The sequence below is a fragment of the Protopterus annectens genome, chromosome 1.part1 (genome assembly GCF_019279795.1).
Source record: "Protopterus annectens isolate FY-2018-M chromosome 1.part1, PAN1.0, whole genome shotgun sequence".
Lineage (NCBI taxonomy): Eukaryota > Metazoa > Chordata > Ceratodontiformes > Protopteridae > Protopterus > Protopterus annectens.
Genome location: NC_056726.1, coordinates 698,587,741 through 698,602,266, shown reverse-complemented (window position 1 = coordinate 698,602,266; position 14,526 = coordinate 698,587,741). Strand labels below are relative to the sequence as shown.

Genomic DNA, 14,526 nt, shown 5'->3' with positions numbered 1-14,526 from the left:
GACCAATGGCACTAGTATTCTTATTCTCCATTCATCTGGGATACGCCTTCCTCTCCACACTGCAATGAGTGCCATCAGGAGCCATTTTTTCCCATTAACTCACCAAACATCTTTATCATATTCTCACCTGACCCTGCTGCTTTTCTGGACTTCATTTTCCTTAGTGCTGTTCTTACTTCGTCTAAGGTGGGCTCCTCCTCTTCTTACATCATAGGCTGTGTCTGGGGCAGTACAGCTAATGTAAGGTTTTCTTCATTTAGATGCTGTTGGAAGTTGCAATCAACTCTTATGAAGTGTGTCTGATTATCTTCTATATCTTTGTGTCTTTGCCTTGTAACCTGATATAGTTCCTTTGAGCTGCCTACTGAGTCACATTACAGAAGGTGGTAGAGTGCCTCTGATGCCTCTGATGCCTCTGATGCCTTGTTCTTTGCTATCGTAACTCCTCTGTTAGCCTCTTTGTTAGCCAATTTCTTCCTTTTCACCTGTCTCATCTTTTCTATCTCCCACTTTTTTCTGCGCTCCTTCTTTCTGTTGATGACTTCCTGGACTTCTGTATTCCTCTGCCAGCTTTCCTTATGCACCTTATCTCCATATCTGTCTTGGATGCATTCTGTAGTCCTCACACATGCTATTTTGAGTGCTGCCATTCTTCTTCAACTCCACCTATATCCTCTTCTACTTCTTGAGGAACTAGAGCCATGAGTAATTCCATGAACTGTCATGCTTTCTCTCCAGTCAACTTCCATGTCTTCAACCTGCTCTCTGTTGACATTAAAGCCTTCTCTGGCCACTGCTTGCAACTGATTGTGGCAACCAGTGGTTTATGCTGTGGGATGACTGTTTTACTGGGGATAACTTTGCAATTCCTGAATCTATCCAACTGCTCTTTCCTTAATAGGAGGAAGTCTACCTGATTTGCATGTTGGCCACTCTTGTATATGATCTTGTGACTGTGTCTCTTACTAAATGATGTATTGGTCAGCATCAAGCAATTTACCAGACAAAAGTCTTGAATGGCTTCTCCTTGTTTATTCCTCTTACACCACACATGTGGACCCAGCAAGTCCTTATATCCTGTTCTGTCTAGCTCAGTATGTGCATTCAGGTAACCCATTATCAACATCAGTTCATATTGTTGTGCTTTACCTAGTAGTCCCTGCAAATGCTGCCTGAATGCACTATTTTCCTCACAGTCACAACCCTGCTGGGAGCATAGTATGAGACTATAAATGTTATACTGGAGTCTGATTACCAAGAGTCTGTCACTAATCCTGATGACATCCCTCACCTTCATTGTCTTCTAAAGCCACTCCATCTCCTCAATTACCACATGATTTTGGTCTATATTATGTTATTGAATACTCGTGTATTCGAAAATGTAATAGTCGACCCGTACATAGCTCTCAACCTTCCATCTCCAAAGAGGAACATTCGTCTTCATAATGTGGAACAAATGGGCAAAATGTGGAACACATACTAATGGCTTACTAACAACTTCAACTAGGAAGGTCATAGGATGGTTAAAATATGCTGGTTTTGCTTAAAAAGAAGATCCTTTAATGAATTAATATGATTAATTTATATTTACCATGGATTTCACTTTAAAAAATTCCTAACACTGAATGTGTGACAGGCTCTTTCAATGTGGAACTTTGAGGAACTACGAGGAACATGAACTTTTTAACACCCCAAATGAGGTACGTTCCTCATAATGAGGTACACTTGAGAGGTATGGACCCGTAAATGTCGAAAACGTCAAACATTTCAATGGAGATCTCCGTACAGTGCAGAAATTGAATTTTTCCATTGTCTGCACTGTATGGTGATCCTGGAGTTGGTATATTTAAGTAGTGGGGGGGTGCAGGGAGGGGCTTGCCCTCCATCTTACAGCGTTTAAATGATTTGCTTGGGTGGGTTTTTGTATTGTTTGTACTTGTTCTACGTTTGATGTTTTCGACATTTATGGGTCGACTATTACATTTTCAAATACATGAGTATTCGATAACGTAATATAGACCCCATGATTTCTAGCCAGTTCTCCTAATTAGTGGACTCTGGATCCCAAGCCAAGTGACTTTTCTGCGTCTTTCTTCCATTTTGTCTCCTGGATGCATAGGTTGTCCAGCATCCTCCTTGCCATCATGTCATCCATTTCCAAGCCCTGTTGTCTCAGTGAACCTACACTGAGTGTAGTAATTCTCAGTTTGTGTTAGGCAGGTTGATTGGTTTATGTCCAGCTTTCCATCAGGATAGCTATCCCAGGTAACCCAAAATGGACAACAGGATACTGTCTGGCCATTAACTTATTTACCCAGGGTTGCTGGGCTTTACAGTGGGCACATGCTGACCACTACAGGCACATACACCCCTCCACCCATTAGCTTGGGTCCTTGACATAGGTTGGAGTAGGCTGGGTCTTAAACCTACTTTTCACTGGCAAATACCCATGTCCATTTGGCAACATTAGTCAACATGACTGAAACACCTAGAGACATATTTTACACCATCAAGTGGCTAGCCCTGCCATGGAAAATTTCTTGGTCTTTTATTTCTATTTTCAGAGATGACTGGAAGGCAGAAATGTAATCAGAAGTGCACAAGGAAAAGTTGTTTTAGCATTTTAACAGTTCCTGCATAGCACAGAGTAGTAGGAAAAAATGATGATGATGCTAATGATATTGATTAAATTCCATTTTTTCTTCTTAGCTAAACTATGAAGCAAAATCAGTTCCAAGTCGAGATCAAGGTTTTCTTGTTCAAGTAAGTAGTACAGTGTTTTTATTGCTAGTCATGTTTGTTATGAGTTACTATCTAAAATTTGTTTTTGTTACTTTCAGATATTTAGGTATGCTGAACAACGAATCCCAGTTCTCAATGAATACTGTGTTGTGTGTGATGAGCCTCACATCTTTCAGAATGGACCGATGTTAAGGGTAAGTGTGTAAGTATAATGCTGCCATCTGAAAAAAACAGTTTATCAAGGGTTTCAACTGTCAATCTTGCAAACTATTGGTCTTGCCATAACATGAATGCAGCCACACCGATACCCACAACACGCACACACACCCACCTCATCCCACACAAACACATGCATACACACACATAAACAAACACACAAAGTATGAAACATACGTTACACAACACCATACAAGAACATGGAATAAGCATAACAAATGGAAGTCAATCATTAATTATCTTGTAGAGCAATTTTTACAGAGGCATGCACACACACACACACACACACACACACACACACACACACACACACACAGTTATGGGGGCATTTCTTATGGTTTGAAAACAGAAAAGTTATCCCAGGACTCCCCTGTACTACTAATGGACAGAAGCAGCTCCTAAATGCTGTATTCTATGCACGGGCAGGGGTAATATATAATCTGTAACCATGGAATAGATGTAGCCAATCTGTGACCAAATGGGATAGATTATTTCAAGCACAAAAAGGGAAATTGGGTAGGCTGAAAATGGCCTGCAAGGGCAACTGCCCTAGTACTTATCTATGAGCCTATAATAATCCAATTTTATATGTGTAAATAACTCTCTCTCTCTCTCTATATATATATATATATATATATGTGTGTGTGTGAGTGTGTGTGTGTGTGTGTGTGTGTGTGTGTGTGTGTGTGTGTGTGTGTGTGTGTTTTTATATGCATCTATGTGTATATGTGTTAGGGTAGTAGTGCATGTGCAAGTGATTGTGGGCTAGGGTTAGTAGGGGTTGCGGGATAGGTTTAGTGTATGTGTGAGCATGTGTATTTTATGGTTAGAGGAAGGAATAGATAAGGGGATAGCTTGAATGTATGCGTACGTGTTTGTAGGTTAGGGTAAGAGTTAGGGTTAGGTAACAGGATATACTGTGTGTATGTGCTAGTGTTTGTGGCTTAGGCTTAGAGTAAGCATTGGGTAAGGGGATGTATATTGGATGGCGCAGTGGTGGAGCGGTAGCATTGTTGCCTCACAACAAGAGGTTCTCCAGTTCAATTTTCGGCTGGAGTGCCTTCTTTGTGGAGTCTGCATGTCCTCCCTGCATTCATGTGGGTTTTCTCCGGGTACTACAGTTTCCTCCCATGTTACAAAGACATGTGTCTGGAGTGGTTCTCTTCAGGCCTCTGCTGAAAATTGGCTTCGTTACAAGTCGGACTTTTGCAGTAAACAAATGTTAAATTCATTATTTAGTGTCATGTGTGTGTGTGTGTGTGTGTGTGTGTGTGTGTGTGTGTGTGTGTGTGTGTGTGTGTGTGTGTGTGTGTGTGGTGAGTGCTTGAGCTGTGTTGCTTAGTAGTAATAGCATTATGGAAAGTGTTTTTTATAAGGAAAGGTGTATGGTTAGGGGCAGGGTTAGATTTTGTGTTAGGGTCACACTCATTACTTAGACAAAGCAGGTGGGTGAAGCCTGCCCACCTTAGTAAAGTGTGCTAACCATAACTTTGACCCACCATTAATCCTAACCATACACCTTACCATAGAAAAAAACATTTCTGTAACACTACCACTATTCAGGCAAATTTGTTCTGAATGGTTAGGTAGAGTAAATGCTTATAGATTGCAAAAGGAATTTGTTTACATGTTTTGAAATACTGCTTTTAGGTATTTGTGTTGTCAGTGAAATGAATGATTGACATACTGTTGTTGATCTTTTGTGCATCAACAATTTAATGTCACATATTTATGATATGATTAAAACTATATAGGTACATGCAGAAACGCAATGTGTATATCTGTGTGTGTTGTGAGTGTGTATAAATATACACATATTTTTTTCCAGCATACTTTCAAAAATCTCATGCATCTCTGACTATTACAAATCCCTAGAATACGAACCACTGCTCAGGAAGCAGCTTGGGATTAGTGTTTCTGTTTTGCTTCTGCTGAAAGAAGAAGCAGAGGGAAATTCGTTCCTAGTCTTCCTTGACACAACTGACCATGGGAAAGCCTGAAAACTGCTTCTTAGTTACTAACTTGGGATTAGTGCTCCTGTTTTCTCCTTGTGCGAGGAGGAGCAAAGGAACATTTGTTCCTGATTGTCTCTTAATATGTCCTTGTGAGAGAAGGAGCAAAGGAACATTTATTCCTGAGTTGTCTCTTAATGTGTGTGTGTGTGTGTGTGTGTGTGTGTGTGTGTGTGTGTGTGTGTGTGTGTGTGTGTGTGTGTGTGATGGGTGACTGCTTCTACTTTCTCACAGGGAAATATTTTAGTCATACATGACTATATATATCAGTATACAGACTTCACACTCACCAGACTGAGCAATAAAAGCTTGACTGTAAGCTGATTGTCCAGTGCCAGGATCTATGATGTCACAAGGGCTCTACAGTCCCTAAAAGCAGTCAGATATAACTATGCCTTTGTGGTGGCCCACATGGGAGGGAATGTCTAAAAGTTATTGGCCTAGGGGGACATGTGGAAAGACATGTAGATCTTACTATGCAAAGTACTGGATTAAATAGTTTCTAGCCTCCAGCAAGAATGATACTTAGATACCAAGACTAGTTAATAGGCTTTAACACCTGGCTGACTAGGTGGAGACATTCTAGGGGGATTTAGTATGTGTCATCCTGGGATGAGTTGGCAAATAAGACTTCCTGTTTTAGCAGGAATGGCTTCCACTTCTCATAGCAGGGATTCCACATACTGGCTAAAATCTTTGTTGCCCCCATAGTGCCTTTTTAGGTGGAGATCCTTATTAGTCATTCCAGTATAGTAAACTCAGTCTCAGATTCAGACACAGTAGTACTACTTAATGCTAGAAGTTTAAATAGAAAGATGCCAGAACATGAGGCTCTCTTGCAAGTCAAACACATTTGTATCTGTGTACTTACCAAGGCATGGCTTTTTTTACAATGACATCACTCCATGTGTATCAGAGTTTGGCACCTGTCAGACCTTCTATCCATAAGTTAACTGTGGGGGAGTTTAAGTGTTTATCAGAAACACATTCACCTCATATCAAGTTACCCACAGCCATAGAGATCCAATTTAACACATATAACTATTACTTCATACTTCACTGCTAGCAGTTTTCCATTAATGTCTCCATACAGCATGGAAATTATCTTAATACCATTGAGGGGCTAATATCAACCAAATAACTTATTTTTAGAGAACTTCAGTTACACAATTATTAACGGCACACTTGTATGTCTAAAAATAGACATTATCATTGTTTAAAAGACTCTCAATACCAATGCAATGGATACAATTGTAAAAATATGCCCTAAACCCTCTAATATTTATTACCTGCCTAGCTCTTTCCTGTAACCTACTGCACATCTAATCATCCCTGGTTTAGTATCTTCACAAATCAGTCATCTTCTCTGTCAGGTCTAGTGGTACTTTTCCACCAGCAAATTAAACTAGCTTTAGAGATTTTTCCAGGGCCATTCTACTTCAGCTTGCAGAAGACTGACACAGAATTCCCAAAAATTCCCTCTAAATACGCTGAAATGAGGGGGCTCCACATTCACCTCTGACTTTTCTCAGGAGCTAAACATCTGCATAGAAAACTCAGTATCTGCCTGCGATTAATTCAGAAGTAATCCTTTCTGGTGAAAAGTCCCATATTACTAGATTAAATAGCAGATGAAAGAAAGTAGTGTAAAATTATAAGATATCCCCATCCCCCTACCATTGGACCACACTCAGACATGCTGGCAAGGAACTTAACAACACTATTAGAAAATGTAAAGAGGTGTACGAGTCTAAGGTTGCTACAGATACCCAAGGAGGCTATGAATCTTTCTTCAGTTATGTTAAAAATGGAAGAATCATGTCAAAAAATGCACATATCCATAATAACATAACACATTTCAATCTCAAGGATATAGCCAGTATATTTGCAAACAAATTTAGTGCTAACCTTACCCATATATATCCACATTGTTTTTCTTAATATCTTTAAAAAGTTAGTTTCCCCTGAAGTTACTTTGGAACATGTCTTCAAATATTTGTAAAAGGTTGAAAATAATACTTCCATGGAACCAAACAATATTCCAGGCTGCATTCTCACCAGTGCTAAGTGTCTACTACCTGAGCCACGGCTTAAACTATTCAACTTCAGGCTATCCACCTGAAAAACAACCACTGTAATAATCCTACACAGAGGTGGGCCCTGAACAGACTGGGTAATCTTAGGCCCATCAGACTCACCAGCCTTGTATATAAAGTTGTGTTAGATATCACTGGAGAAGTCATTTATGAACACATAGGCAACTTAATTGAAATAGACCCCAAGTAGTTTTTGGTCCTGTCTCCTGAATGCAGTAAACTTCTTTGAAAGGCTTACAAAATCTTTTGACAGTGGTTAGTGTTCTGTGCTTATCTTAAACTATCCAAGCCTTTTGACACTGTCCCCCATGCTGATAATGCTGAAAAATTAGACAAACTTAATGCAAACTCTCTACATCATCCATTGAACTGCAGATTGGATATCCAACAGATCCCAGTTTATGAAAGTTACTTGTACCCTCACAGAATGCAAAATTGTAACTACTGGAATACAACAGGGATCAGTCCTGTGTCCTCTTCTGTTTGACATTTATTTGACAGATTTTGAAGCCAATGTTCCAGAAGTGCTGTTGATACTGGTGATTGCAAGCTGGACACTAATATCCACTTATCTGCTGATAATAAACATCTCCAGCAAGTGATAAAAAATGTGCATACATAGTGTACTGAAAATGGTTTCAAGCTAAATGCAAGAAAAAGTACTGCATAATAATGTTTTGCAAAAAAGCTGCTCCCATCTCACACATTATAGTCCTCCTCATAAAGCAGACATGGTTACAAGCATAACTCTCTCTCATTCATTTATCATGTTTCTATCATAGTCAGAAAATCTTTCTATCTTGTCCAGTTAGTTTCCAAAGGAATATTCTCAACAGATCAAAGAAGTCATCCTACTGTTGTATTCTTCCCTTACTAGGCCCATCATTGAATACAATGTTCATTTTCTTCTGTACAAATCCAAACATATTATTCAGCTGGAAAGACTCCAATGTTATCTAAGAAAGAAAATCAAAAGCCTTAAATGTTTTAAGTATCCCAGCAGATTAACATGGCAGTTCTTATACTCAGTTACCTTATCCCAGCAGATTAACATGGCAGTTCTTATACTCAGTTACCTAACTCGTACTGCAAGGTGGCTTATTTCTCCCTTTTTGAGCTATGAAAGACACAATCTTTTTTGACCTACTATTTTTTACAAAACCACACTTCACACTTTTCAGGAGGCTCATACACATATTCTTCCTCACATCCTACCCTGTCAGTAGAGTGCAGTGAGTAGATATGTTATCTGCCATTTGTAATAAAAACGGCCTCCAAAATGTCTCAGCAGGCCAGTATGTGTTAGGTTCAAGTTCTGTGATAAACCAGTTCACTCCAAAATAAACCTTTCAGATGGCCATTCTGCAGGCTATCCTTCCATGTCTATCAAAAAATGATTAGACGAGTAGTTCAGAGCTCCAAGATGAATACGTAAAGATAGCCAGTGAGTCCATGAGGCAGTTATTACCAATTTAGGACTCTTAAACATGGTCTCAGCTTAGCTCCATAGAGTTCAAAGCCAAATGCTCAATAAACCACAGACTGCAAGAGTAAAACAGTTTTTCTGTCTGTATGACTAGCCGCTTACCCCCCCCACCCCACACACACACATGAACAGGCTCATACTATGCAGAAATCCCTGATCACACTATTTTAGGAATACCTGTGAACACTGTAAAGTAGCATTTGTGGCTATTTAAGATGCTCAGTTTCATAAGCTACAGTTTGTACATAGTTGCATGCAAGGCCTGCATGCCCATAGACAGAATCCTTATTGTTCAGAACCTAGTTTATCAGATTGTTTAGTTTGTCATAGCTTTAATTGGGTCTATATTAGATAACCAAAAGTTTTATTCAGCAAACGCTCACATGAGCGAAAATGCTGGAAATCAAACTTCTTATTCTGGGGGGCTGAACCCCCCACACCCCCCGCTAACTATATATTCCAACTCCAAGATTGCACTACAGTGAGGAAAGGGCAAATATCCCACTCCTCACTGTACCACGACCCCATAAACACCCTTTTGATTTCCAGTGTTTTCACTCGTGAGCATTTGCTGAATACAACTTTTGTTTATCTAATATAGACCCCTTTAATTTGTCTGTTGATCTTAGGGCTAATACCAGCAGCTATTCTCACAGTACCCTTCCCAGTATCTTGTATGACAATACTTTACTGGACTTTAAGAATGCAGTGGCCTTAATTTATGGTTGTAGGACTGCATGAAAATCATCTCGTGTTGGTTTTATATCCAGCACCCAACTCAAGGCAGCAATTTCCTGATCCCTACTACTCTAGTGGCTAACATGGATGTGTCTTTCCTAGGGTGGTGAGGCATTGTTAAGGGCAGGCTGTCCAAGGTGTACAGTCACTGTTGGAGCCCTGTTTGGACATCCATTTACTGGAAATGAGGGTATTCATTCTTACTTTCCAGTCCTTTTAAGACTTCTGCCTTCAAAATGCTGTTGTTTGGTATGTAAACAAGCAAAAGAAACACATTCCTATTCACATTGCTAAGAGGCAGAGACAGTTTGGGAAAGGGCTATGTCAAATCACTTTCTGACTGCAACTTCTTTTCTGTGCAAACCAGCTCTGTCATGGACAGGCTCAACTATTGTTTTGTGATGCCACAAAAGTAATGTTTCAACTGTTCTATAACCAGGGGAAGCCTTGCTTGACATTTATGCCTCTTTAGCCAACACCAACTATTGCAGCTTTTTTCTGTTTTACTCCATCCATGGAATGTTCTAGGGATTCTGTTACCTAGAAATAGCCCCCATTTTTTTCTGTTTTTGAAGTTTATTCGGTCAGCTAAACAGTATACCTCCAGAGCAATTCTCTTAGCTCCATTCTAGTTACATTTCTAGTTATTTTTGTTCATGTCTCATCAGTTGGAGAAGACTGCTCACCTTTGATCCTTTCCCTTCCTGCCAGCAAACCATATATAGATTACCTTTCCCTAAGTTGGATGGAGCAGTGTTGCAGTGGTAACATTGCCTCACAGCAAGAGGTTCTCTGGTTTAATTCTCGGTTGGGGTGCCTTTTGTGTGGAGTCTGCATGTCCTTGTTGCATTTGTATGGGTTTCCTCCAGGTGCTCTGGCTTCCTCCCATGTTCAAAGACATGCATCTGGAGTGTTTCTTTCTGGGCCTCTGCTGAAAATTGGCTACGTTCCAAGTCGGACATTCCCGATTGAACTTTTTTTATTTATTAACCGCGTGTTTTTTCTAGTACAACTAATGGCTAGAACAGGTGTAACTAGTTATTTTTCCACCTGTTGCCACCCCCAATCATTCACCCTTTTTCTCAGATCTTGCTCAAAGAGCAAAAAAAAATGCAGTTAATATCATGAATAGAGGACTATATTAATATCATGTATAGAGGACTACAGTATTCAGTATTGACCACAAAAAAGAAAAAAGTTCTTTCTTATAAACTGTAGCAAACTGCTTGCTGCATGTGTAACAATCATTTACTACAGTTTATTCCATCCAAAGACTGCTACAGTTTTGACCACAAACACAATGCAATGCAGGCATTTATTTTTAAATGCCAGTATACATTAAACAGTGAATGGGGTTTGTCAGATCATGCCCTTTAACACTTTGCACCCTGGGCAGCTGCCCCTTAACCACTCCCTAACTATGTGACTGGGGTAGATAACCTACCTAGCTTTCCAGAGTAATCCCAATTCTTTCCTCAGTTCTGCACAAAAGTCCACTACTAGGAACTCTTAAAACAAATGGACCTGTTTTTCATTTGAATAGTATCCTTATACTGTTCATCACGTGTTAGTCTTGTTCTGCTTATCTTAAAATTTTGGTACAGGTACAGGCCATAGTAGGAATTCCTAATAACTTAGCTTCCTGCATCCATTCATATCATTCATTCTTCCAGTGATTGAGAGCTTGGCTTCATCAAACTGGGAAAGAGCAAGTAGGCCAATGTGTAAGTCCTGCAGAATTTACTAACTCCTTTCTTTGTTGGTGGATTGGATTGCAAGCTCCCCTACATGCTACTGCAGCAGGGTGCATGTGTACTTACACTCATACCAGCCATCTACCTGAGTAATGCATCATTAGTGCAGCAGAGGCTTGATAGGACTGTTGCTGTGATTGATTCACCTGCTTTTTGGTAGGTGTTGCTAACACAATGAGCCAAGCCACTTCCCTTTCCAAAGTGTGAATCATTTAGCAGTGGCCACTCACTCCCATACTTACCTGCCCAGTCCCTCCAGTGCCCATGCTTGCAGTTGAACACTGGTCACCTCAGTTGTAGGTAGAGCTTTTTACCTCTATAGGCAGACCTTTTTGCCTCTACATCATGTAGTTAGGAGGCCTCAGTTATTCTTCTATTAAAGTGCACCTTGCTGCTGTTTGAATTTGTTTCACGTCACAGATTCTGTATTTTTAGTCTCTCTGAAAGTTTGCAAAGCCTTTCTGAATGGTACTGTTCTTATAAGACCTCCAAAAGGATCATATTCTTTCATGGAGTATATATTTTCTGCACTGACAAATTTGCTCTCCTTGTATTTAAACCCGCTCCTATGGCAGAATTGAAGTATTTGCTTTGAAAAATTATTTTTGTGATTGCAGTTTGCACAGCCAGAAGAAATTTCAGAGTTACAATCCTTGTCTATGCAAACTCCGTACATATGTTTCCAAAATGATTTTGTAGTATTGGTCAACTGTTGACTCTTCTACTGTATATGCTTGTTAATGTGGAGCTTTTCTCCCCTGGCCTCCACAGAAAATGGGCTCACTTTGGCCCAATGGACTATCCTGGTAAGCAAATGCAAATAAATAAATAAATAATAGATCTTGAGAAACCACTTCATTAAATTCAGTAGTTTCTGTGAAACCACTTCATCTTGTTAGCAGTACTAATTGTGGCTATAGCTAAAATGCAATAACGTCTTTTGGCTTTTCCCGGTTAGGGGCCACCACAGCAGAACTCCGGTCTGCTTATGATTGGCAGTGGATTTTACGGTGCCGAGTTGCCAGCCTGATGCCCAACCTTCAATGAAGGCACGCCCATTCACGCTCACACCTACCTGCATGTCTTTAACGTCACTCGACTGCGGGGAGGACATGCAGACTCCACACAGAAGGCACTCCAACCAAGAATCGAACGGGAGAACCTCTTGCTGTGAGGTGACAATACTAACCGCTGCACCACCACGGATCTATAGCTAAAATGTGAAAAATGGATTTTTTTATTCTGAAAAGTTTTGTGAATGTTGTAACTTAGTTTAAGGCTGTACCTTAGTTATCAGGTACCATAGCTCCCCAGCTATGGATGCTGCTGTGTATAGTTGGCCAGTATCTATAGTGTGGGCATCTCTATCTTCATTGTCTTGTCGCTTACCTCCCTTGCAAACATTGTTCAGTCCTACAAAATCATTTGGATACCTTCTTGGCATCATGGATGAAATATTTGCTCCAAATTTCTTTCCTGTGATTGCTGTGTAATGCTCGGGGGCTGGCTTCTTTGCTCATCTTCTCACTACTTAGTTCAGTTGCATGTACCTCACCAGTCAGCTAAATTAGCTTGAGAGATCTTAACTTTTCCTCACCAAAAAGATCTCGGGTCTTAACAGCCTTAGTTACACTAAAGTAATAAAAGTTCTGTTGCTCTACTGAGTGACCTACAGACTCCTGAGGGGTGATGTCTGCTTAGCTTTCCATGCCATGCATGACCCAACACTCTTTAGACTTCATCAACTAATGCAGCAAGTGGTAAAGCAAACATCTGTTCTGGATCCCTAAACCTACACCAGTCTCATCAATGAAATGGTGTGATGGATACCTAACCAAACATGTGCACTTTTTCTGAAATAGATTGCCTTTAGCTGTCAAGCAGAGTGCGTGTGTGACTGGATAAATAATCACAAATTTTCACCTGGAGTATGTATGGAAAGTCTACTTAATAAGGGATGCTGCTCCTTTCCACCAGTACTGGGTGATGTGACTGAGCTTTCTGATGGTGTGTTTTTATCTGTAAGCTTAGTAAGAACCTATAAACCAATGAATATCCTCTGTTTTGACATCTTTTTCAGATTTCAGAGTCACTTACACACTGTGACAATCAAATCTACACATGTTGAATTACAATAATCATTTCCTCTATGTTCATTCAGTAAGTGCTTCCTTTTTGTCCAAATGGATTCTTCCCAGTATTGTTGTCATGTTGTGATCAATCTATTTCTAGAGTCAGTTGACTTGTTTCAGTGATGGTGTACCCTTCTTTTCATCATGTCACATGGGATTCTGCCTTAACACTTAACCAGACCACTTTTTATGTGCTCTGTAAATTTATTCTACTCCATCTCTATTCTCTTTATAAAAGTTTCACTTTTACATCTGCATAGACAATGTATATGGTACTTCCTGCTATTAATTTTAAGAGTAACAGATTTATCTTATTATCTGTTCTACCATGGCATAATAACCTTGACCTCACAACATGCTTTCACGCAAGCCAATTCAAAAGTCTCCTATGGAATACTTAGTACTTTGGTATACCTTTGTATAGGCTAGCAGAGGTCATAAAAGCAATCCTTTGACACATAGTGAAGGAGAGGAGCAAGGTAACCTGAGAAAGTTTTAGGTGTTGTGCTCTCCATGTCCTGACAACTTTGAGTCCTTTTGGTGGACCCTGATTTTACACATCTATAATTATGGTAACTACATAAATTATGTTTATACCATGCTAATCCCTATTCAGAATGTAGGCCACAAACTGTATGTGTTCTTATTAGTGAAAAGAAAGATCATCATCTCATGTTACTGAGAGAGAGAGAGAGGGTACTGTGCCTTTGTTTTATGTAGAGAATCAAAAGGTACCACGTATGTGGCACTTGATACGCTTTGTTGTGCTGCAAGAAATAACTTTCCCTTATAAACGCATTTAATAAGCTTTACCTCCAATTTACATATTAGAAAAGCTTAGATTTCTGTCTAGATATACAGAAGCACTAAAATTATTGGCCAATGTTTGCATTCACAAATGTAGCATTTCATAGGGGCTGTAAAATGCAAAGAAAGGTTGATTCTGCTGCACAGAGGGTAGAACCCTGAGTGTAACCCATACAGCCTGAGTCTGAGTAGTAGTCCAGGTACTAGAAAATTGGGTGATGAGGGGGAGGGAAATGAAGAGGTAATGCCTACTTTCCTTTTTCCATGAAAGAGGAGATGGAGAAGTGCTGAAGGTGTTGCTAGACATGAGGTCTGGGAGAGGAAAATACTTCTTTTCTTAAAGAAACATCTTGACGTTGTTATATTGTGTGTGTGTGTGTGTGTGTGTGTGTGTGTGTGTGTGTGTGTGTGTGTGTGTGTGTATATATATATATATATATATATATATATATATATATATATATGGGATCTGTACAGATCCCCGACTGCACTTTCCACCAAAACATAAATCGCCAAGCATACTTAACCGAAAGTGCTGTTACC

At 39.8% G+C, this 14,526-nt stretch overlaps 1 protein-coding gene across 1 annotated transcript in view; it reads left to right on the top strand.

Annotated features, from left to right (window-relative positions):
• PARP8 (poly(ADP-ribose) polymerase family member 8) overlaps positions 1-14,526 on the top strand; it is a 1,481,732-nt gene that overhangs the window by 923,245 nt on the left and 543,961 nt on the right. Inside the window, exons 13-14 of the mRNA XM_044077685.1 lie at positions 2,710-2,763; positions 2,841-2,936. Of these exons, the coding sequence (XP_043933620.1) occupies positions 2,710-2,763; positions 2,841-2,936 (150 nt within the window). The remainder of the gene's footprint in view (positions 1-2,709; positions 2,764-2,840; positions 2,937-14,526) is intronic.